General features: G+C 41.3%; 1 protein-coding gene across 2 annotated transcripts in view; it reads left to right on the top strand.

Annotated features, from left to right (window-relative positions):
• Positions 1-22,397, top strand: part of bnc1 (basonuclin zinc finger protein 1) — a 69,876-nt gene that overhangs the window by 44,187 nt on the left and 3,292 nt on the right. The window contains exons 1-4 of one of the 2 annotated variants that reach the window (XM_073463920.1): positions 7,335-7,416; positions 16,725-16,827; positions 18,008-18,243; positions 20,286-22,378. In XM_073463920.1, coding sequence (XP_073320021.1) covers positions 7,402-7,416; positions 16,725-16,827; positions 18,008-18,243; positions 20,286-22,378 — 2,447 coding nt within the window. In that variant the 5' untranslated portion in view covers positions 7,335-7,401. Of the gene's footprint in view, positions 1-7,334; positions 7,417-16,724; positions 16,828-18,007; positions 18,244-20,285; positions 22,379-22,397 lie in introns of those variants that run through there. The other variant, XM_073463921.1, reaches the window with a different exon arrangement.

The following is a 22,397-nucleotide window of genomic DNA, read 5'->3' as shown; positions in this document are numbered from 1 at the left end:
GCCCGACCAATGACTACTCAGTTGTCACTATTACATGAGTACTCAGTACTCATGTAATAGAAGTCCACAGACAAACAGACAGACCATCGACACTGTCATGACTGGTAATAAGGATCTTGCATTTTACATGGAATGAGTAAATGCTTTAAAGCTAACATCCACAAACCTTGCTTTGCATGTCTTTGTGCACCACTTGCCGTGTGTGCACTGAGCTTGGTACCATCAGTATCGCCCCGATTTATTTTTACTTCTATGTCTTCTACACTTTACTCCCTAACTAAAGAGAGTAGAATATACTGGTAGTAAGCACTAATATCCTGTGGTCGTCTTTTAACATTTGAAGGGCACTCAGTGGCCAGCTCTGCTTTCACTAATGCTGTTTTATATAAAACCAATCTCTATGAAAGCCCTGCACCTCCCACACACATGAGCTGTCCTGACCTCGCCTCATGCTGCATGGTGAAAGCGCTCTACTCACTTTTTTCTTGTCACATTATTTTCCATCTCCTTCACACATAATCACGCACACATTGTTACATGCCTGCATCACAACATGGGTCAGGAAAAACAAATGAGTCCTATAATGTTTTAGTACACTATTGTGATTTCCAGGCAGTCAGAAGTCCTGTCACACACCAATATTGTTCACCAGCTTAGACCCCTGTCCTCTCATTTTATTGTAGATATCTTGGTCCATGCTCTCTGTGTGATTTACACCTGGTGAGAGTGTCTGTATTGAATAATCATGTGGAATGACAGGTAAACCTCTGGCCATTTGGTGTGGTGGCTGGGGCTGGTACGGGCAGTTTACAGGGACTGGGTAGGTAATAGATCCCTTCTTGGCCTTTTTTGTCAACTAAAGTGAGGAAAGGCAGGCCAACACTTTGACGACACACGTGGCATGTACACACACGCACACACAGAGTAGTGTGGCTGTGTTGGGGCAGGTTCTGCATGATACAGTAGGCAGCGAGGAGACATAAAAACCAGTACTACTTAAAATAATTCCAAACAAGTCTGAACTTTAGATGGATAGAAGAAGTGATTGTTTGGATATTACTAGTACTAGTACTAACAGGTAAATACAAGTAATAGCATGGTTCATATAGTACTTTTTTAACAGTTAAAGCTTTGACTGTAATTATTAGGAGACTGAAAACCAATATTTGGGGCCAATATTCACTTGCAGAAAAAAACAAACTCTTTAAGTCAAAATTTTTGAACAACCAGTGATGAAATAAACCTAAATACAATTTACTTAAAGTGACTACGAGGAACTTTCAGTTTTTCTTGATTCTAGCTGCCCCTTTGGACGAAAGCGGTACAACACCAGCGCCTGCTGTTGTAAAGACCTTTGCTTGCGCATGCCAGTGGCACGTGTATGTATATATGATTTTATATGTGATCGGACCCGAGCACAGGCATTAATAATAACTATATAAGAATAGCAGTCTTTTCGCTGATTGTCTCGTCTGCTGTTACAGGTCATTGATAATCATCAGAGGAATCACAAGACTGTTTCATAAATCACTACATTTATTTCATAACTTTATTCAGTGTTATGGACTATTAATTGTGACGTGTTACCAATCAGACATTGTTGTAGGTGGGACATTGTGAGAGAGGATGCTGCATCAGAGCCAAAGTAGCACATTTTAAAATCAGCTTATTTCATCACCAATCTCTGATACCGAAAATGCTGAAACTCACCCTGAAAATCAACCAGGCTGATAATCAGTACTCCTAGTACACATTATTAAAAAGTGTTAAAAAGGTGTTTTAAAAGTCACAGATTTTTTTTCTGAAATTAAAAATTTAATGAAACAATCAGTTGATTATTCAATTAGTATTATTAGTATTAGTATTACAAAGCATTAATCTGTAATGCTTTTGTTAATCTAATAAAAGTTTAGGACAGTGTCATTTCTGTTTCCAACTTCTCCAGTGTTAGGACTGGCTGCTTTGTAAATTGAATATTGTCGGTTGGACTAAACGAGACATTCAAGGTATCATCTTGGGACAGAAGTAGCTGAGATGACATTTCTTTTTTCTTTACATTTAATAAACCAAATGACTTAACCATTTATCTGTCAAGAAAATGACTGTCAGACTAATAAAATAACATTTCAAAGAACTCCTTGTGACTGTGTTTGTATTAGGTGCAACAGCATTTTGATCATAAATAATAATAATAATACATTTTATTTGTACAGCGCTTTTAAAAACTCTCAAAGACACTTTACAAGAATAGAATACATACAAGAATACATAAAATCAAGTGCATGGTGCATAAACTCAAGTGCATGGTGCGATAGAGGAGAAATATGTAGTAAAAAGAACAGTGTATGAGGATATGGATCTGTGTAGGTTTTTTTGGGAGAACAGGTTGAGTACAGCAAACAGGGAATCATCATGGGAAGGTAAAACATTCAAATAGAAGCCTCCAAACTGACTCCTGAAACCATTCACATGTTGGTGACACATAAAGGCCCAGTCAGCGAATGTATCATTTACCCAAAAATGACTGTGCAAGTGTACACTCTGGCAGTATTTTCCCCAGCTTCATCAAATAAAGAAAGTGTAAAGGAGAGTGTAATGCTCTACCAAAGCTGCTCATCTGCTCAAGTACTCAAATCCTTTTCGCTCTCCCCTGCAGGAAGGCTAATGACAGACATGTAAGTAGGCAGCGTGACCTGTTCTGCTGCACATGGAGTTTATTTGCTGTGGTTTTAGTTGCAGCTTCTATGCTCTGCCCCCAGGGCGCAAATACGTCTGCGGTGCTCCAGCCCAGGGAGCACCAATCTGACAAGCAGTGCAGACCTAATCCAGGCCAGGTCTGGGGCTGTGTTTGGTATGCATCCCCTAGGTATGGAATAAATACAAGGCCAGTAAGCAGATCTGCCTGCCTGGACGGCCGCAGGGGAGTGTAAGGCTTTCCAACCTTGCGTTACATGCCTCTCTTATCCATATATGTAACCTCATAACATTTTGGGCTTTTCACGAATAAGAACAGCTTTGATCTCCTGTGGAAAGTGATGCAGTTTTAATGTCCAACTTCAAGGGCCATTAGCTGCATTTTTATCAGTTAGCGAAGCTGCTTGGCAAATTTCTGAATGTCAAGTCAAGGGGTGTTGCTAGCCTAGAGGTTAGAGAAGCGGGTTTGTGATTGGAGGGTTTTCAGGTTGAGTTCCTCGCTGGGAGAATGTGGGTGGGGTAAGTGGATAAATAATACTGTTCCCTCCCTACAGCACTTCAGCTGAGTTACCTTTGAGCTAGGCACTGACCCCCCCCCCCCCCACACACACACACACACACACACACACACACACACACACACACACACACTGCTTCAGAGTGCTCCATTGGTATTCTCTGGCTGAATTAAAGCTTTTTAAAAAAGGAAGGAAAGTCCATTTTGCCCTGTGTTTACTGAACCTTTAAAGAGTGTCTCAGCTTGGTGGCGTCCCCCCAGTCCCACTCCCCCTTCCTCCCTTAAGCCGCCACAGGTAGAGCAGAACAGTTTACCTGTTTAAACTTGCTGTGTAATTTGTGGATTAGCAGATGCCCCTAATGGCTAAAATCATCAGAGCTTACCTTCTACTACAGCAACTGAAGAAGGAAAGAAAACACACAGAAGCAGAAAAGGAAGAGTAAAGGGCAAGTGAAGGAAACCATGACCCTTATTTGATGAAGGGGGATCAAAGGGGCAGCGGAGCTTTCATAAATATGAACTTTCCACACACACATGTTTTATAGAAAACGTGAGGAACTTTTTCTTCCTGTTCAGTGGCAGCCCTTATTCACCCTATCAGCATTTCAGTCAGCGCTTTAAAAGCTTTTTGCATATGTGTTTGTTTCATTCTGCAATTACCAGTTTTGTGGTAACCTCTTAAAGGTGTAATTTGTAAAATATGGCCACAATTCAAAGGTAGCTCCAAAAACATAGGAGGCAGCATATCACCAGAGTAACCGACAACTGCTGCTCTCTGCTAGCTATCTTTGGCTATAGCTATCTAGCTTTTTAGCCGCTGACTCGAACAGTGTGTAGAGCTGGAATATTTTCACATTGTACTCTGTGAATAGAGGATTTGTTACGGCCAAACCAGAGGTGATTGCGCAAAGACAAGCCAAGACTGTTGTGGTGAGTCTTATCTAGTTTATGTTCAGTTTGAATTAAGTGTTTTTTACGATGAGTTAACAAGGCAATTAAGCTCGTCCAAGTTAGGTAAAAGAGAAAAAATAGAATTCAGGGGGTTTAAAGTTGTTTTTTTCTGTTTAGAGAGGAAAATAGAAGTCAGAGTAGGCTATTTAATTTCTACACATTTTGTGAGTTTATGTTGTTCATTTATTATGCTTCAACTGGCATATATCTCCCAGCTGAAACTATGGGGCTATCAGACTATATCCTCTTGCAGTACAAAGTGTTATTAGCAGACAGGATGGGCCAGAGCTAGCTGGTTAGATTGCTAACTTCAATAGACATTTCTGCAACACAGAATATAGACATTTTTGATATATTGTTGTTTCTTCACACTGTTGATAATGTTAGTTCGTTTTTAAATGTTTTGAGAAAAAACTTCAACATTCAACTCATGGTTATGTATGGGAAGCTTAAAATCAATTGCACAGTGTGTAATTTCTGCCTCTAGGGGTCTCTTAATCAAAACAAAAGATGTAGGTAGGGCGGGATCATGCAAGTTGTTGTCTGCATTGTAAACACAACACGTTCTCACTCCCAACTCAGAGCTTGGTCAGTGGCCTTGAGCTTCAAAAAATGACGCTCTACCTACCCTTCTAGTGATCATGACTTTCAAAATAAAGCTTGCTGACAAACAATTCACAAATTATGACAATATGACTTTTGCACTGTTATTAACATTGTCAAATGGTTGCGGTTTAGTTGGGCCAGAAAAACTGCTCTAGGAACGTGACAAAGAGCTCAAGGCATCTATCTGGCTGTCGAATGATTTGATTGAGCTCCCCCAGAGGTCCTGTTTCCATGACTTCATGGGTCAGAGCCAAGTCAGATCAAGTCCAAATCCACAGTTGGTGCCTCCGTGGATCGGACTTGTTCCTGGACATCCCACAGATACTTAATCAGCTTGGGGTCTGGAGATCTGAAGGCCAGGTCAACGCCTTTAGCTCTTTGTCACATTCCTCGAGCAGTCTTTCTGGTGCCACAGGGTGCATCTTCCTGCAGGGGCTGTCACTACCATCATGGAGTGCTGCTGTCATAAGGGGGGTACTTGATCTGCAAAGGTGTTTGGGTTGGTGGTGTGTGTGGTGTGGACCCAAGGTTTGCCAGCAGAACACTGCATTGTAATGAGATGATCATTGTCACTCGTCAGTGGTTTTAATGTTGTGGCTGAACGGTATATGTTACATACGTTAACTTACTTGCGTTAAATAACTTGAAAACAAATAACTCCTGACTCTTGGCCACACTCTGGACATGAACTTCTCTCACTTTTTATACTGCACAGTTGCACTAAAAGGGCGCATCAAGAATTGACCTTAGAGGGGTAACTACGGCATCAAACTTAGAGGCATAGGGCAGCTGAGCAGTGGTGGTCTTTGACATGTTGGGAGTGAGAATAAGCTGGTAAAATACCACCATTGTAGATGAAGATCTATGTGATGTGACTCAGGTACAAATGTACACAGACGATGTACTGGTTAAGTTTTTTACACGCTATGTTTAGTCTCATTCTCTGTGGATTTCTCTGGTTTGAACATTTTTAGGAACATTTGGATTAATGTAAGCTCAACAAAATATATCTCAAAAGTCTAGTTGTTTTTAGACATTTTAATGCAGAAATGTTCCACATTATATCTTTAGGAAATTAAATGATTAGTTGATTAAATGATTGATATAAAAATGAGCAGGTTCTATTTTAATAATCAATTTGATCTTTTAAGAAATATTCATGTCTACCCTCCATCCCCTGACATAAGTGTGCCATAATTCTGTGTTTTAATATAGATTAAATAGGAGAAAAAATCTCATGAAAAAAGCATTTGCCCTCTATATTTACTTTAGATTTATGTGAAGCTCTTCACTGCCCACCAAACACCGCCTCATATGTTACCTGAGGTACTGTTATTTGTATTTTATTTTTTATTCAAGCAGCAATACTGTAACTGAGTTTTTAATACAGATGCTTTTACGGATACCGTCTTTTTCAAATAATACTTTGAGAAATATAAACATTTTCCTAGAAAATCAAATGAGCTTGAGATTTCAAATGTAACCCAAGTTCTAATTTTATTTTTCAAAACCTGAATTAATTGTGTCTAAAACGAGCAGACTTGGAATGTACATCTGGAACATCCAATAAAAGAGGTAAATCACTTTACAACAGCGACCAAACCTTCCAGTCCAGCCTTTAATACTTGAAGTTTTCAATGCTCAGGACACATTTCGATGAGTACCAAAAGAGTGTTGAGGTTTGATATCTGACCCTAGGTACACGTATTCCTAAAGATAACACAGATTTAGTTTTTGTCATGTGTGAAGTCCCCCTCCTCCCGAGAAACACTCAACGCAGACACTGACACATTCCTGACGGCACAAGGCATAACTTGTTATGGAGGCTGTTCACAGGGCTGTGTTAAGGTGAATCCAGACACACACACTGGGCTGTGTGCACCGAGAGGGGCAGCGTTGATTTAGGGCATTACTCAGACAGAGAGAGAGAGGGGAAAAGAGGGAGAGTCTCCCCTGACTGCATTAGGAGAGCCTCCAGCTTTTGTGATTCCTTTTGATCAAATCTCTGTGAAAGATGAGTGTCATGCCCTCTTCCAGCCAGCTGTGAGGGGACTGCCCTGTGACTCTGAGGGGGTAGACGTATGTGTGTGTGTGTCTGCACGCGTGAAAGAGCATGCACACCTCTATGTGTGCACGCGTGCGTGTGTGTTGTGTGCGCAGGCTACAGAGGGAGCAGGCAGCTCCTGAGGTGAGAATGCAGAGTGGGAGGATCTCATTCCAATCCCCTGTGCCCAGTTTCAACACACACACACACACATACACACACACACTGAACATCTTGAGTAGTTTAGAGCCAGTCCACGGCAACATTAGAGGAGAGAAAGCAGAGGAGGCGTGTGTGTGCGTGTGTGTGTGCATCTGTGCAGTGAGAGTAAAAGCACAGTGACTACTTCTTCTCTTTTTGTGGAATGAGTGTTGGTGGCTCGGTGTGTGTGTGTGTGTGTGTGTGTGTGTGTGTGTGTGAGAAGACAGAAGCAGAGTACATGTGTGTCTGTGTTGTTGAAGGAGATGCTGCTGGGTGTGATGGCTCTTTTGCATTAGTACTTGAGCGGACAGGAGAGTTGGAGCCAGTTGTTTTGTGGGACTCGCAGGGAATGGCAAACTCCACGGTATCCTTGGAAACATCCGACTAAATGACAATGGCTGAGGTAAGAGAGACGGCTTTTCACTACTATTCTGTCTGCTCTTCTCACACACACCACCCGCACACATAATCAGGATATGTTTAACAAAGACAAACTAGAAGGAGTTTATGTAGATCGGAGTGACAGTCGGGAGTGTGTTCAGGGGTATGGAAATATAGATGTTTTATATTTTACTATTGTATACACGTGCATTCACTACTTTATGTGACAGGACATGAGTAGAAACATGCTGGTATGGGTGTTACAAGTTGTCACGTAGGGATCGATATATTGCTGTATCATTTGAAATGTTTTGATAATAGTGCCAAAACTGAGTTTCAGTGCTACATGAAAGTGATACTCCTTTGGATACCTTACTTTGGACAAAAACAAATAAAAACAAGTCTACACACTACAATTTTCATTTTTACAAAAGAAAAAGGCCAAGTTCATAAAATTGTCATTGAACACAAGCAGCACGACAAAAACTTTGTCTAAATAAAATTGTCTGAAATAGGCAAAATTTTAATTCAGATCAGGAACAACCTGAATAGGCACGATTCCACATCTGACCACATATTTAATGCTAGTTTTTGGTAATTTAAAGTTTTTGCTAAATTGTTAGTTTTCTTGAAAGTTGTCAGAGCTCACTAAAAACACAAACATTTCTTGAACTTTTAGTCGCAGTCAGATTTTTCTGTGACTGATGGAGAAAACAAAATGAGAGTGTGGACAGAGATCGTCTCTACATGCCTTCCAAGAATCTGGAGACAACTCCCAATGAACAATAACAGCAACTTCACCACAGACAAGTTAGGCTTCCCGCTCAGTCGTATGTGATTCTGTTCTGTTTTTCTCCACCACTTCATCCTCTTATCTTCAACAATATTTTGTATTTTTCTCTTGCCTTCTGCCTTTTGAGTCACTCTCATTAATTCTATGAACTTTACATTTATCACTTTTATTTGACTTTATGATGTTCAGTTTTATTCTTTTCCCAACATCATGCGCTTTCACCTTTGTCCTAAAGACAAAACGGCTCCTGTGAGAAAAAAAAAGTGTTTTTCAAACCATCAGAGGAGAGAACCAGTCTCCAGTTCTTACCTGGACCTGTTGTCCATCCACCCCTCTCTCCGTCTGTCTGTGTGCAGTTGGGGAAAGGAGCAGCCTGGCCTCCTGTAGCCTCCTGGCCGCTGGCCACAGCCCATTGGAATGTAATTTAAGAGCAGCCTAATGTTTTGTTGCAGCCATAATGTAACAATTAGCTGAGCTGTCTGTGTGGTGGTGGTGTCGGTAGCGGCAAAACGCTCTCACCATGTCTACACTATTTGTGTGTGTGTGTGTGTGTGTGTGTGTGTGTGTGTGTGTGTAAACAGAGCTAAACAGTTGGAGGAGAAACTGTTGTGGTTTATTCCCTGTTAGATTACAGCTTGTCAGAGCTGAGCAGAGCTCATGAAAATACACTTAATTAAAGAAAGGTCCATGTGAAACAGATACTGATAGATCATCCAAGTTAAAGTCATAATATGATTTTTGTTTTTTTTATATTTGAGTTACTTAAAATAAACAATTGCAATTACCTACTTACCCATTACTTTGTTTTACCTAAACAATCTGGGACATTTATTTTTCAGACTTTTATTTTAGTAATTTATCAACTCTAACATAATCATAATAATAATATAACATAATCATTTCCACCCTATGTATTGCTATGATTCTAATAATGTAGAACATCTTAGCAGTTAAAGGTACGTAACATAGATTAATAAGCACTATGTTAAAGAAGTGAAATTAACCCGTAAATATTTCTGAGTGTAGAGTGAATTTCAGTTTGGTATTGCTTGTTCAATCAGCCCTTATTTTACAAACTTCAACATACTACTACTAATAATAATAATAACAATAATTATAATAATAATAATGAGAAGAAGAAGAAGAAGAATCTTCATGATCAAGTAAATTGAATCTTTTAAATGCATTTATTGAATATGATCAAGCTCTGGTATAATCTGCCATGTGAGGTTTTTATGTTCCTCTAACAGGTTGCCTTTTTCATTTTCTGATGAGGCCATTACTCCAGCAATCCATGAAAATGATTTAAAATTATTGTGTGTGTGTGTGTGTGTGTGTGTGTGTGTGTGTGTGTGTGTGTGTGTGTGTGTGAGTAGAATGTCCCTCTGTGGCTTTCTTTTAACACACTCATGTCCTATCTCTTTATTCCTGCTGTTCTATCACTCTTTCCATCTTTTGTTTCCTCTTTCCACCTCCATCTCTTTCTGTGGGTGTCTCTCTGTTCTTCTGCAGGGCCCCGGGGCACAACATACACGTGTGTGCGCGCGCACACACACACACACACACACACAGGGCCCCTGCTCGTCCTTACAGAGTCGCACTTCTCTTTGTGTGTGTTTGTGAGTGTGTGTCAGACTCTAGCTACCAACCTCGTCAGCTTCATTAGGTTCATGATGGTCCATCCGTGAGAGGATTGGGGGGGGGGGTATCTGCTCAAGCCTTTTACCCCCTTGAGCGTCTCCTCAAGCTGTGACGCGCCCCTCCCGGCCCCATCCTACCCCCTTAACACCCCCAAACCCCCCCAACACACACACACACACACACACACACACACACACACACACACACACACACACACACACACACACACAGCAGCCACCCCTTGCGTCTGCTCTGCGCTGCCACCAAAAGGCTTGTGAGGATTTGTCAGCCAGATGTGACAAGATTGTCAAGAGGCAGGCGAGGAGAGAGGGAGATCTGATATTAATCAGAGCGTAGCTGGGAGCCAAACTCTCTCAGACTCAGTGTACTAACATGTTCCCCTCATTTACTCCCTCTCTGAGCCAAACACTCCCTCCGAGTTCCTAACGGGGAGCCACATACACCAGGAAGACAACCAAACTTTGGCTCACCCTCCCTCCCTCCCTCCCTCCCTCCCTCCCATCAGCTCATTGTCTTTAAGATTATTTTTTTTCTTTAAAGAAGCCAACATTTTCTCATGGATATTCAGGTAAAGATTTACAACCTTTTTGTCTGCTGTAGTGTTGAAACATGTTGTGTGTGTGTGTGTGTGTGTGTGTGTGTGTGTGTGTGTGTGTGTGTGCTTGCTTGTGATTGACTGCTGGATGAGTTTGAAATAATGAGTTTTTCACGCTGTCTTTGGGCTGTATGGACTCTTAATAGGCTCAAACACAGCCTGTCACTACTTGCACTCGCCCAGGCTTTTCCTGGGTTTGTCTTCTCCTTTTCAGGTCCAGTGTAGTGTTAAAGGAACACTCATGGTTTTTATTTTTTATTTTTTTATGTCTATTTTAAAAGCTATTACTCACATGGAGTTTACTTTAAAGGAAGCTGTTAAATGAAACACAGGCTGGACGGCTTTGCGGCAGAGGGTTTGTGTATAAAAAGTTAAATATTTAATGTAAAACTGAATGTAATCATTTGAGAGAATACTACAAGTGATTTTCTTCTGCTGCTTTGTGTTTGAGTGCTTCCTCTCTCTCAGCAGAGTGACATTAAATCATAAGCTGAGGCAGGATCATGTTGCCTGCTGAGCGGCTCATGTATCGTAACCTCTCTTTAACTAACACTTGTCATCAATTAACATTTTACTACCTTGCTGTCACATACACAACTCGGTCCAAGGCGTGATTTATTCATGAGACAGTATTCTTTGCTTGTACCGCACACACACTACCCACAGTCAAGTTCTGGTGCTGAGGTGGTTTTATTGGTGGAAGTCGGTGTTATTAGCAGGATGTCTGAGTGGTACCAGGAACACTGTCCTCCTACTAAATTCCTGAGCATTTTCTGTGTGTTCTGGCTGGGATAAGATATTTATTTCTTCAGTATGTGTGTGTGTGTGTGTGTGTGTGTGTGTGTGTGTGTGTGTGTGTGTGTGTGTGTGTGTGAGAATGTTTAGCTTTAAGCTGTGCAGCGATTTGTTTGCTTTTTAGTCAAATTTGGCCATTTAAATAAATGTTGCCCTTTAATTGTAAAAACTAAACTGTATTAGAAAGATGTTAAAATGTTCAGTGGTTGTTTTTTAATTTGACTTAAATCCCCAAATCAGTGTCAGTTTGGCTCTAAATGCTCAGTGTAAACTACTATAATATATAATTTCCTTTAAATTAGTTCAATGGATGAAATTTCCAACCATATCAAATGACCTGATCCTATGGAGGGTCGCGGTCAACTGGACCCTTTCCCAGCTGACATTTGGTGAGAGGCGAGGTAAAATATGGACTGAATGAAAAATTACTTTGATGCATATTTCCTGCAAATGTAAAAGCAGTTACATTGTATTTATTTGATTAATCTGTTGATTGTTTTTACAGTTAATTTATTGTTTTGTCATTAAAAAGTCAGAAAATAGAGACAATGTCTCAAATGTCTCATTCCCAGATCCAGAGGTGATTGCTTTTGAAAAAGATATTCATTCAAAAAATTATACTATGTTATATATCCTCATATATCTTTAAAATGATATAGAACAGAAAAAGCCTACATTTTTTTCTTGGATGGATGAATAACGTCAGTGATTAACTGTTTGACTAACAACTGATCAACAGAGTGCACTAACTGTCTAATAAAGCACTCTTTATAAAGCGTTATAATTACTAGGAACTAATTACTTCAATGACGGTTATTAATCACTTTGTTAATTCATTATCAGTCCATTATAAACCATTGCTATGAATGACTCATAGGTTGCCAGGTGGGGAGAAAGATAAACATCAACCAAGATTTATTACAAACTTTTCTTTTGAAATGTTTTATAATTGATCTATAAAGCATTAATGAATGCTTTATAGATCTTTATTAAATCAATTAGTTACAACTTATTAAACATGTATATAGTGCAAAGTTGTAACCACTTAGTTTAAATTTATTTAGGAAAGTGATATCCTGTCAGCAATCTGTTGCCTTTTGATCACCAGGGATCATAATGTTTTGCAAAAATCCTTACAAGAAAAAAAATATAGATGATGATTATTATGACAGTAATAATCAAAATCTGATCTCATTGCTCTTTTTCCACATGAGCAGCAAAATGATTTACAGCACAGCTGCCAGCCTGTGGATGCCTGTTTTATTTGAGCCTTACATAAATAAAATCTGTGCCATGCACATTAGTGATCATGTATATTTCCCATCAGGAAAACTTTTGCTTCCTTTATTTCCCCTGTGCCATAATTCTCTTGTTAACTCATTAATGGCTGATAGTAAAATCTGATCCGCTCTCTCTTGGCCGTCAGTCTCCCTCTTCCTCAGAGCCGCTGATAGCCCTGTTGTTATTCATTCTTTGGCACCAGCACTGCTTGTTTCCCCATTGAGTGTCAGTTAGTGCCTGGCTGCTGCTAATTGATTAGTTTTCCACCGCATTAGGCCAACAAGTCCCCGTCCATCCCCGATCTGCCTCTGTCCAAGCAGCTGTTCACTTCTGCTGAGTCTCTAAAGCACCGTGGCTATTCCGGACATATGGCAGGATTTGATTTTAAGAGCCAGAAAGGACTATTTCATTTTATTGTGTGTGTGTGTGTGTGTGTGTGTGTGTGTGTGTGTGTGTGTGTGTGTGTGTGTGTGTGTGTGTGTGTGTGTGTGTGTGAAGGATGTTATGGTTGTATTCCAGCGGTGGGATGAAGGTGATGTTTTCTGTTTCTGACTTCGAAGGCATAATACAGTTGCAGTTTTGATAAGTGGCATCAATACATTCTATATCTAAAGTGGACTGAGACAGCAAAATGTATTTCATTTCACGAAACCCAGAAAAGAGCTGGATTTGAATTTCTACTGATTCTAATCAACGTGTCAATCATATTGAAATAACATCAATATAAAAGTTAGGCAACAATATAATATATAATATATGATATAAAGTTAACCTTTACCTGATGCCAATCAAATCCAGTTCGAATATCACCGGTGTCTGTTTTTATTGTGTTTTCATTTAACATAGCCAAATATTTCATCCACACATGCCGGCCCCTCAGAGTGTCTGTTGTCACTCACGTTTGGTCATCATGGTATGCAGATTCATTTTTATGTTGTCCCTGCCCTCTTTTCACCTCACCCTTTTCTCTTTTCTTAACCAAACCTTCTCCCTCTTTAACCTCCATTCATGGCCTCCATCTATCCATCCTACACAGCCTGACCTCTGAGTGTACTGTCTCTCAACCAAGATGCCTTTAGCTGCAACAAATAGACACTGAGGACTGGTGGCTGAGTGAAGACATACATAAGGAGACTGAATATCAAATAAAAAATGATGAAGAGTTGCCGAAGCAGTGCTGTCATTTTATACAAATTCATACACATAGAGACACGGTTGAGATAAAGAGATCCAGAGAGATGAAGGCTGTGTAGGTTTACAGCATCAGGAGCAAAACCATCGCTTACAGGATTATGTGTTAATCTATGGTTATATTCTATGATTGTTTTGATAGCATTTCATTTTTCCTCACTATTCAAAAATCTTATCTGTGAAGATAAGATTTTTCAAGAATGAACTCACCGATGAGAGAAGCTCTGAGTAAATAAAAATGTTGATACACTCAGCTGGTTGCCTTCAGATGTTTCCGCACACTCACAGGAAAAACTTAACAAGCAGCAGTGAAGAGATGAGGAGACTTTTCTACAGCAGTTTTTTGCCCTTTGGGCTAAATGCAAGCTGCGCGGACTCTTTTGGAATAACATTCCACATATACCGTTCACTTGAGTATTTCTTGTGCACACACCAGAAAAGTGACAAAATATGTTATGGTAATAAAAGAAAAGGTATACCAAGAAAACAATTATTAGGGATGCCTAGAGATATAGAATATTATATAATCCATCTTTCTTCACATCCTAGCATTTCTTACCCTCAGGTCTGAATAAACTCCAGGTTGTGAACTTCTTTTTAAAATACAAACATGTGACATTAACAGTTATCTCAGTGGTATTTGCCATGAGAAGCAGGTAATTATTGGTTATAGGTATCGGCGGAAAAGAATCCATCCCTAAAAATTATGCAGACTCAAATTAATCTAACCCACACCATTTGTAATTTATTCAACAACATACGCTACCAAAATGCAAATGAGAGGCATGTGTAAAGTATTCAAGGTGTGCTAGCGGTGGTGGGGGTGGTGTGTGGCTACACTGTCATACATCAGGGATATAGAGAAAGTGACATTATGTTAGCTTTGATTTAAAACACTGACCCAAGTGCATCATTTGGTGCAATTAGTCTTCTTGTCATCGACTTCATTGATGCATACGAACAGCCGTGACTTTCTTTGTTGTGACAAGAGAAAGAGATGGTTTTGGGGGGGGGGGGGGGGGTGTCTTGGTCACCAAGAGCCACAGTTGTGATGCCCTGCGCCACCATATTTCCTCCTCCTCTTCTTCTTCTTCTCCTTCTCAGGAACTCATGAAATGAATTGCTAATTAAGATAAACGACCTGGAGCACACTGTTCGTCGGAATGTGTGTGTGTGAGTATGTTACAGGCTGGTGAGCAAGCAGGGGCACCTGATTGAGATGTATATTAGGAGGAGCAGCAGCAGGAGGTGTGTGTGCACCCACAGTGGGATGGGATTATCTTAATTGGGCCGTGTTGGTTCTCGGTGCTCTGTAATGATGGGATTATGTTGCTGAGAGATGAGCAAAGGGGTTTTTACACCTCAATACTGTCCGGAGGAGGCTGAGCTGGCTGGCCGGAGATAAAACCAGACAGAGAGGGCGATAGAGAGAAAAGCAAAGCAAGCGGATGTCACGGGACTGAAGGCCGGAGCTAGCACGCTGTGTTTCAAGGCCTGGTAGCTGCTGCCACCTTCATCTGGGGTCAGTTTATCCGTCCTAATGATGAGAGGTTGTTGTAAGGTGAAATAATATGATCCCAGATTTCAAGGACAAGCCCAGCCTCGAGCGCAGAACCAAGCGACTGACTAAATGAGGAGGAGGAGATGGCCCCCCCTACACTCCCACCCACCCACACTTTTCCTGCTTCTGCACTCGTGGAGCTCCAGCAAGGAGCTAAGCACGCTGCTCATGTATACTAAAACCCCACTGATCATGCATTATAGATGCATGGGGAGAGAGGTGGCGTAGCACAGCCACTCTGAGGTTTTCAGCATGTAGCACTAACAACACTGGCTTTGATCATAAATCTGATGATGCTTTTCCCTCAGTTCCTGGTGTGTAAATGATTTTTTATTTTTTTTTGTCCAAGGGGGAGAGACAGGGAGGCAGAGTCATTTTTAGTGTATCAGTGTGCTGGAGTCCTCTCAGCAGGGTCGCTGCCAAGTCAGCAGCTTCCCACAAAACTTGACTCATTTCTGTCTTTTACCCCTCGCTCTGAATCTGTGAGTTGATTCACTTCCTCTGCTTTTCTCTGTTTGTCCTGAAAAGATAAAGCCCATTAACACATGAGCTAATATACAGAGTCCTCTGACCTGTGTGTGTGTGTGTGTGTGTGTGTGTGTGTCTGTGAGCGTGTGCTTGTACGTGTGTGCCCTAGGCATGGATTGATTGAGATGGTTTTGGTTGTCCAGGTGTGTCTGAGACCTTTCGTTATTGTAGGGAGGACCTGCCCTGCAGCACTACTGACACACACACACACACACACACACACACACACACACACAGCCGTGCTAATGCTGCTCTCACAGGGCAAACCAGGTAATGAGTGATGCACAAAAGGAGTGCAAAATTACTCAAGGCAATCATGCTATTTCTTTCAGTTTCCGTAGGCAACTTGACAGTTGTGCATTTTTCATGTAGCTTTGTAAGACAAGCACAGCTACAGCTGTGCACACATTCTAGCAGTTTTTCTTGACTGCACAGTCACAGAAGGTTGAAATGACATATATTTAGATATTTTATATTACTGCTATTACATTCCTGGACATATAAAAATATGACCACTTGAAAAAATTATACATTTGGAATTATGCAAAATATTAAAAGGGTATTCCTTCAATAATGTCAAATCTTTAGTGTGAAGAATTAAGAAATGTGCTGTGCCCCAATGGAACAACCCTTTTACGCTTGCCAGGTCCACTAGCAGCTCCGATTCTACTCAAGAATATGTCTGGCTGAATATTATTATAAGACATCTGTAGGATTTTTTTTTATTGAAATGTTGCAGCTATAACAAAACATTTAATTTAATCAAGAAACATGGGGAAATGTCAGATGATAATCAAACAATGAAGAGGTTAGCCAGTCCACATATATGCTACATTGGTACTGCATGTTGTAAAAACAGGAAATTATTTTCTTGTTTGCTCATTAAACAAAGATAAACTGAGTTTTTTTAATTTTTATTAACAGGCTATCTGCTGCACTTTGGTGAACTGTAACTGTGACAGCTTCAAGCCTGGGAAGCTGAAGAGGAGGCAGTGTGAAAACTGCAAGCATGGCTGGGTAGCACACGGTAAGAGCTCACAGCTAACTGACCACTGGTAATGCAAAGACATTCAACTGAGGCTCTTTTCAGGAATGATGTGAATAGTACGTGTGGATGGGGACAACATATTATGTGTTCTTATTTTAAGAAAAAATACTTTCTCACTCACCACCAATATTATGTAGCCATGCACAGTTTGGGTTTGTCTCTGAGATCTCTGCCTGCAGCCCTGTACATGGAGTCGAACTGATTTCATTTGTGTTGACTACAGCATGGAGAAGAGACTTTCAGCAGCACCCTATCTTTAGAAAACCAGTTGGCAAAAGGCCAATATTTTATGAGACACAATCACATCTCATGTCGTGGCTATAAAGTCACAACCCAGGTCCTACTTTGTGTCTAGCTTTAAGCCTTAAACAAGTCATTATGCATCCTTTGCTGATGCTGGTGTGTTTTCATGGAAACTCTGTTTCACTTGGCAACAGGTCTGTTTACAGTAATCAGCTAACGTCTCCTAAATTTGTGTAAATTTTCTCCTTAATAAATGTAGATTTAATGTCATCATCGCCAGAATCATCTGTGGATTATAAACACACGATTTTTAGGAGTTCAGCTGTATAAAAGAAAACTTGAATACCATGGAAATTAAGCATCTCAAATGTTAAATCATGCATTATTTTTTTCATGATAACTGCTGTATTCGAATAACATTATTCATTGATATAGAATATGCCTGTACAGATGGTCATATCTACTAATGAGATTCTGCAACTAATCCAAAGAACCACTGAATATATGTGGCATAGGTATTTTATAATGTCAACACGGCTATAGTATATTTTATTTTTTCAGATGATATTATCTCATTTATTTTCAGTATTCCAATATTTAAAATAATTTTGGCATAAAAAACATCTCTAACTTGTAAGCTTTCAAGCAGCTTACAAAGACTGTCTTGTTTTTGATGACAGAAAGGGAATTTGAAACATATATACATACACAAACCACAGGTTTTTCTAATAATTGTCCCATATTAAATGAAAAAAAGAATGTAGTTTTCTACATTCCTTACATTTTTATACTCTTCCTCACATACTTTTTCAAAACCCATGTGTCTTCTCTCTCTCTGTCCTGTCTTAGTGTCAGTCCAGGGACCAGTGTAGTTTCATGAAATTAAATCCAGTAAATTCTGATGTTTGTATTCTAGCCCTGAGTAAGCTGAAGGTGCATCACATGTACCAGAGCAGCCAGGTGGAGATTGTGCACTCCAACGTGGTGTTCGATATCTGCAGCTTGATGCTGTATGGCACCCAAGCCATCCCCATCCGCCTCAAGATCCTCCTGGACCGCCTTTTCTCTGTCCTCAAGCAGGAGGAGGTTATCCAGATCCTCAACGCACTCGACTGGACACTGCAGGACTACATACGAGGATATGTGCTCCAGGTGAGCAGTTTGTGTGTATGTGTGTTTGGTTTTTAATGTTTATACCTTGATCAGTGTATTTCTGAATACCAGTACAAAACTAGTTGCTGAATGCAAAGAAATTGTTCAAAATTTTTGGAAATGCTTATTTGTTCTCATCTTATTTGAGTAAGATGAGAAGATAAATATCAATGTCTGGTACGTGTTTTCAAGTATAGAGCTGGAGTCAGGACGTGGTTAGACAAGCTTAGTATAGAGACAGGAAGTAAGGGAAAACAGCTCATCTGGCTCTGCTCAAAATGTAGTAACCCACCTACGAACAACTCTAAGACTATGTGCTGGAAGAATTTTTTGGGAAACAACACTCAGCAATGCATCTTGACGTTGGTGAGGTTGACGCTGCAAAGAAGTGTTATGAGCCTGTGAAAGTGTTGTTCATCAAGAAAAAGTTCAAAATATAGCTCCCCTGAAAATCACAGATTTTACACAATTTTAATTTTCTGTTAATGAATGGATGGAAGGTACATCATGTAGGAGCTTTGGTAAGCCTGTTTTTTTAACTGTGGACATAGCCAGACACAAAAATCAATCACTCTCCTCATCTGAATCTTGGATCTTGGAATCTTGGAATGTTGAACTATTACTTTAACTATCCAGCAATTCCAACATGTTGTTTAATGTTATTTAGGGTCAGAATCCTCTAAAAACAGCCTGGAGGCTTAGACCCTAAAACTCCCAGTATGATGAGCGAGAGTGCATGAAGGTAGAAACAGAAGGAATGTCAGGGAAGACGAGGGGAGAGGATCAAAAGGAGGAGTGAGGAAAGCACGGCTGAAGAAAGGACAAAGTAGGGATGTGATGTCTGACCAATGCTATGAACTCTCTGGGTATCCCGCTGATGAGGTCGGCTTGTTGCTGTGGCACAACCAGCTTGGGGAGGTCTCCAAACTGTGCCGGGTAGATTTGCAAATATTGTCTTTTGCTTCAGATTTCCTCTTAAGCTGGAGCCAAGCAAGCCTAGGTCTGGGCTGGGCTGCAGGCACTGTGTCAGCACAGGCTCTCACTTCGATTAGTACATCATCAAGTATTCAAGTTGGGCTGCGTTTAATTCATGTTAGCTCATCTAATGGCGAACGTAGAGTCAGAATCCTCGACAGGCGCCCAATGAATGCTCTGTGATGAAATATTAATCACGGTTACGGCATGAAGCAGCTCCTCACTTTCAAAGACGCCCAAACTCACATGTGATTACTGCTGGGCGAAGGGAGAGAGGACCCGCTTGATCAATGTGAGCCGCCCTCTGATCACCCCTCCCTTACTTGTGTGTCCATATATATATCTATATCTATATATCTATATATGTATATATGTGTATATATATACATATATATATATATATATATATATATATATATATATATATATATATATATATATATATATATATATATATATATACATATATATATATATATATAGATATATATATATATATATATATACATACATACATATATAGATATAGGAATGTCAGGGAATGTCAGGGAATATATAAATATATATGTATATATATATATATATATATATATATATATATATATATACATATGTGTGTTTGTGTATATGAGTGTATGTGTCTGCTAGAATGCTTGCATGATGTGTAGGTGTGTGTGTGTGTGTGTGTGTGTGTTCTATGTCTGCTTCTGCTGATGCAGAGCGAGTAAGTCCACATGATTTAAATGAAGAGAAATGACCTGCAAGATGAAACACAGTGTGTCTTGGTAATGAGGGTTCTCAGGGTTCTGTGCTGCTCGCTTGTATTAACACTCCATCTGATTCCTTTATTTAGCCGCCATGCCAGTCTGCTTTATAGGGTGTGTCATCTAACCCACTCCATGAATATGTATGAGCAACCCAAAAGACGATTATAATGCTAATGATGAAATTGCTTTCTCCTTCCTCTTTTTTTCACTTTCCCTCTCCTTCTCAATCTATTTCATACCCTTGCCCTCTCTTCTTTCCTGCACCATGGTGCTATCCCTGTCTTCCTGCCCTGCCTGAAGGATGTAGCGGGGAAGGTGCTGGACCGGTGGGCCATCATGACATTTGAGGAGGAGATTGCCACACTGCAGCAGTTCCTGCGTTTTGGCGAGACCAAGTCCATAGTTGAACTGATGGCTCTGCAGGACAAGGAGGGCCAGGCAGTATTAGTTCCCAGCACACGCACCAACTCAGATATCCGCACTTTCATTGAGCGCAACACCCCACGCACTGCGGCCAATCTCTCTACATCAAAAGTTGATAAGCTGAGCGGCAACAGCATGCACCATTTTGAAAACTTTATCAACAGCATGGCCTTCATGCTGCCATTCCAGCTGTTAGGCTCTGTTCCTGCACCATTTCTGGGCTCACCAACAGGGACACTGCAGCAGCAGCACCAGCAGCACCAGCAGCCATCATGCCGGGGATCAGTGGAGCAGCAGAATCAGAGACTAGATGATCAAGGGCAGGAGGGCCGAGGGAGGGACAACCTTATCTCTCTTTCACACCCTCCAGAGAACAGCCTGCTAGGTTCCACCTCTGTCTTATTCACTGCTGATCTAGACAGAAGTGGAGACAAGCCAATGGACAGCCTCTCCACCACCACAAAGATCGAGGCAGAGGACTTCTCCACCAGTGACAACTACTCGGATGGACCCTCCACGCCATGCACACCCTCCATGAGCTCTGATGTAACACAGATGTCACCTGACGGCAAGCTGCGCTCCCTGGACAGGAACGGGAGTGGCAGTGGAGGAGTCTCAGGAGGGGGAAGTGGCTCTCTGAAGAAGGGCCGTGTATTTTGCAACGCTTGTGAGAAGACGTTCTACGACAAAGGCACACTGAAAATCCATTACAATGCAGTTCACCTGAAGATTAAGCACAAGTGTACCATCGAGGGCTGCAACATGGTGTTCAGCTCATTGCGAAGTCGCAATCGCCATAGTGCCAACCCAAACCCGCGGTTACACATGCCAATGAATCGTAACAACAGGGACAAAGACTTGCGTGGCAGCTTGTCTGGTGATGAGAGCTCTCAAGGAGAGAAGAGGCCTGAATATGGAACCCCCATCCCTGTCTGTTCTGCAGAAAGCCATAAATCAGTGCCCAGCTACATGGTGAGCCACGTGGACACCAGCTCTAAACTTCACAACAGCTCATTCCCCAGCATGGGCCAGAGTGGCATCCTCTTCCCTAATTTAAAAACAGTACAGCCAGTTCTACCTTTCTACCGCAGCTTGGTAACCCCGGCTGAGCTTGCAAACACTCCAGGAACATTACCCTCCCTCCCTCTGTTGTCATCCTCTGTACCCATCAAACCCATCACTGCCCCTGAACCCTACATGACAGACCCTATACCAAAGAAAAAGTCTCGGAAGTCAAGCATGCCAATAAAGATAGAGAAGGAAGCAGTGGAGCGAGAGGAACAGATGGATAAGGACAGCAGCTCTGAAGATGAGGCTCCATTACAGGGCAGGGACAAAGAAGCGTGTGATGGTAGCCGAGCAGAGGGGCACATGTGTGCAAGACAAGCTGGGGAGGAGACGGAGGCGAAAGGGGCATACATTGGTGATGAGAAGAAAAGGGAGGGTGCCAAGCATCTGTTGGACCAAACTTTAGGGAGAGAAACGATGGAGAGGGAGGACAAAGATGATGGGCCATGGCAAACAGAAAAAGGGGTCATCACCTGTGCACCCCCACCCTTCGAAAACAGACTGATGGAGAACCACTGTGACAACAACTTACTCTGCCCGGAACCCAATGACAATGAACAAAGGGAGGACAGGGAGCATGCAAACACCTTGCATGCAGCTGACAAAATTTCAGAGCTCAGATGGGATGAGGGTGAGCACAGGCTGACTAACGGGGGCACTCCCCAGCTCATACAGCATGACAGGGATGGATCAGACAGCTACATAGACGACTATGGTGACTCAGGTTTGTCTCACCTCGACCCTACTGCTGATCTGCCACACCACTGTGAGATCTGCAGTAAGACCTTTAAGAACCCCTACAGCGTCAAGATGCACTACCAAAATGTCCACCTGAAGGAGATGCACATGTGCACAGTGGATGGCTGCAATGCTGCCTTCCCCTCCCGCAGGAGCCGAGACAGGTGAGAGATAGACATATTT

Source organism: Pagrus major, chromosome 4, assembly GCF_040436345.1.
Source record: "Pagrus major chromosome 4, Pma_NU_1.0".
NCBI lineage: Eukaryota > Metazoa > Chordata > Actinopteri > Spariformes > Sparidae > Pagrus > Pagrus major.
Note: the sequence above shows the minus strand (reverse complement) of the source record. Positions and strands in the feature narration are given on the sequence as shown.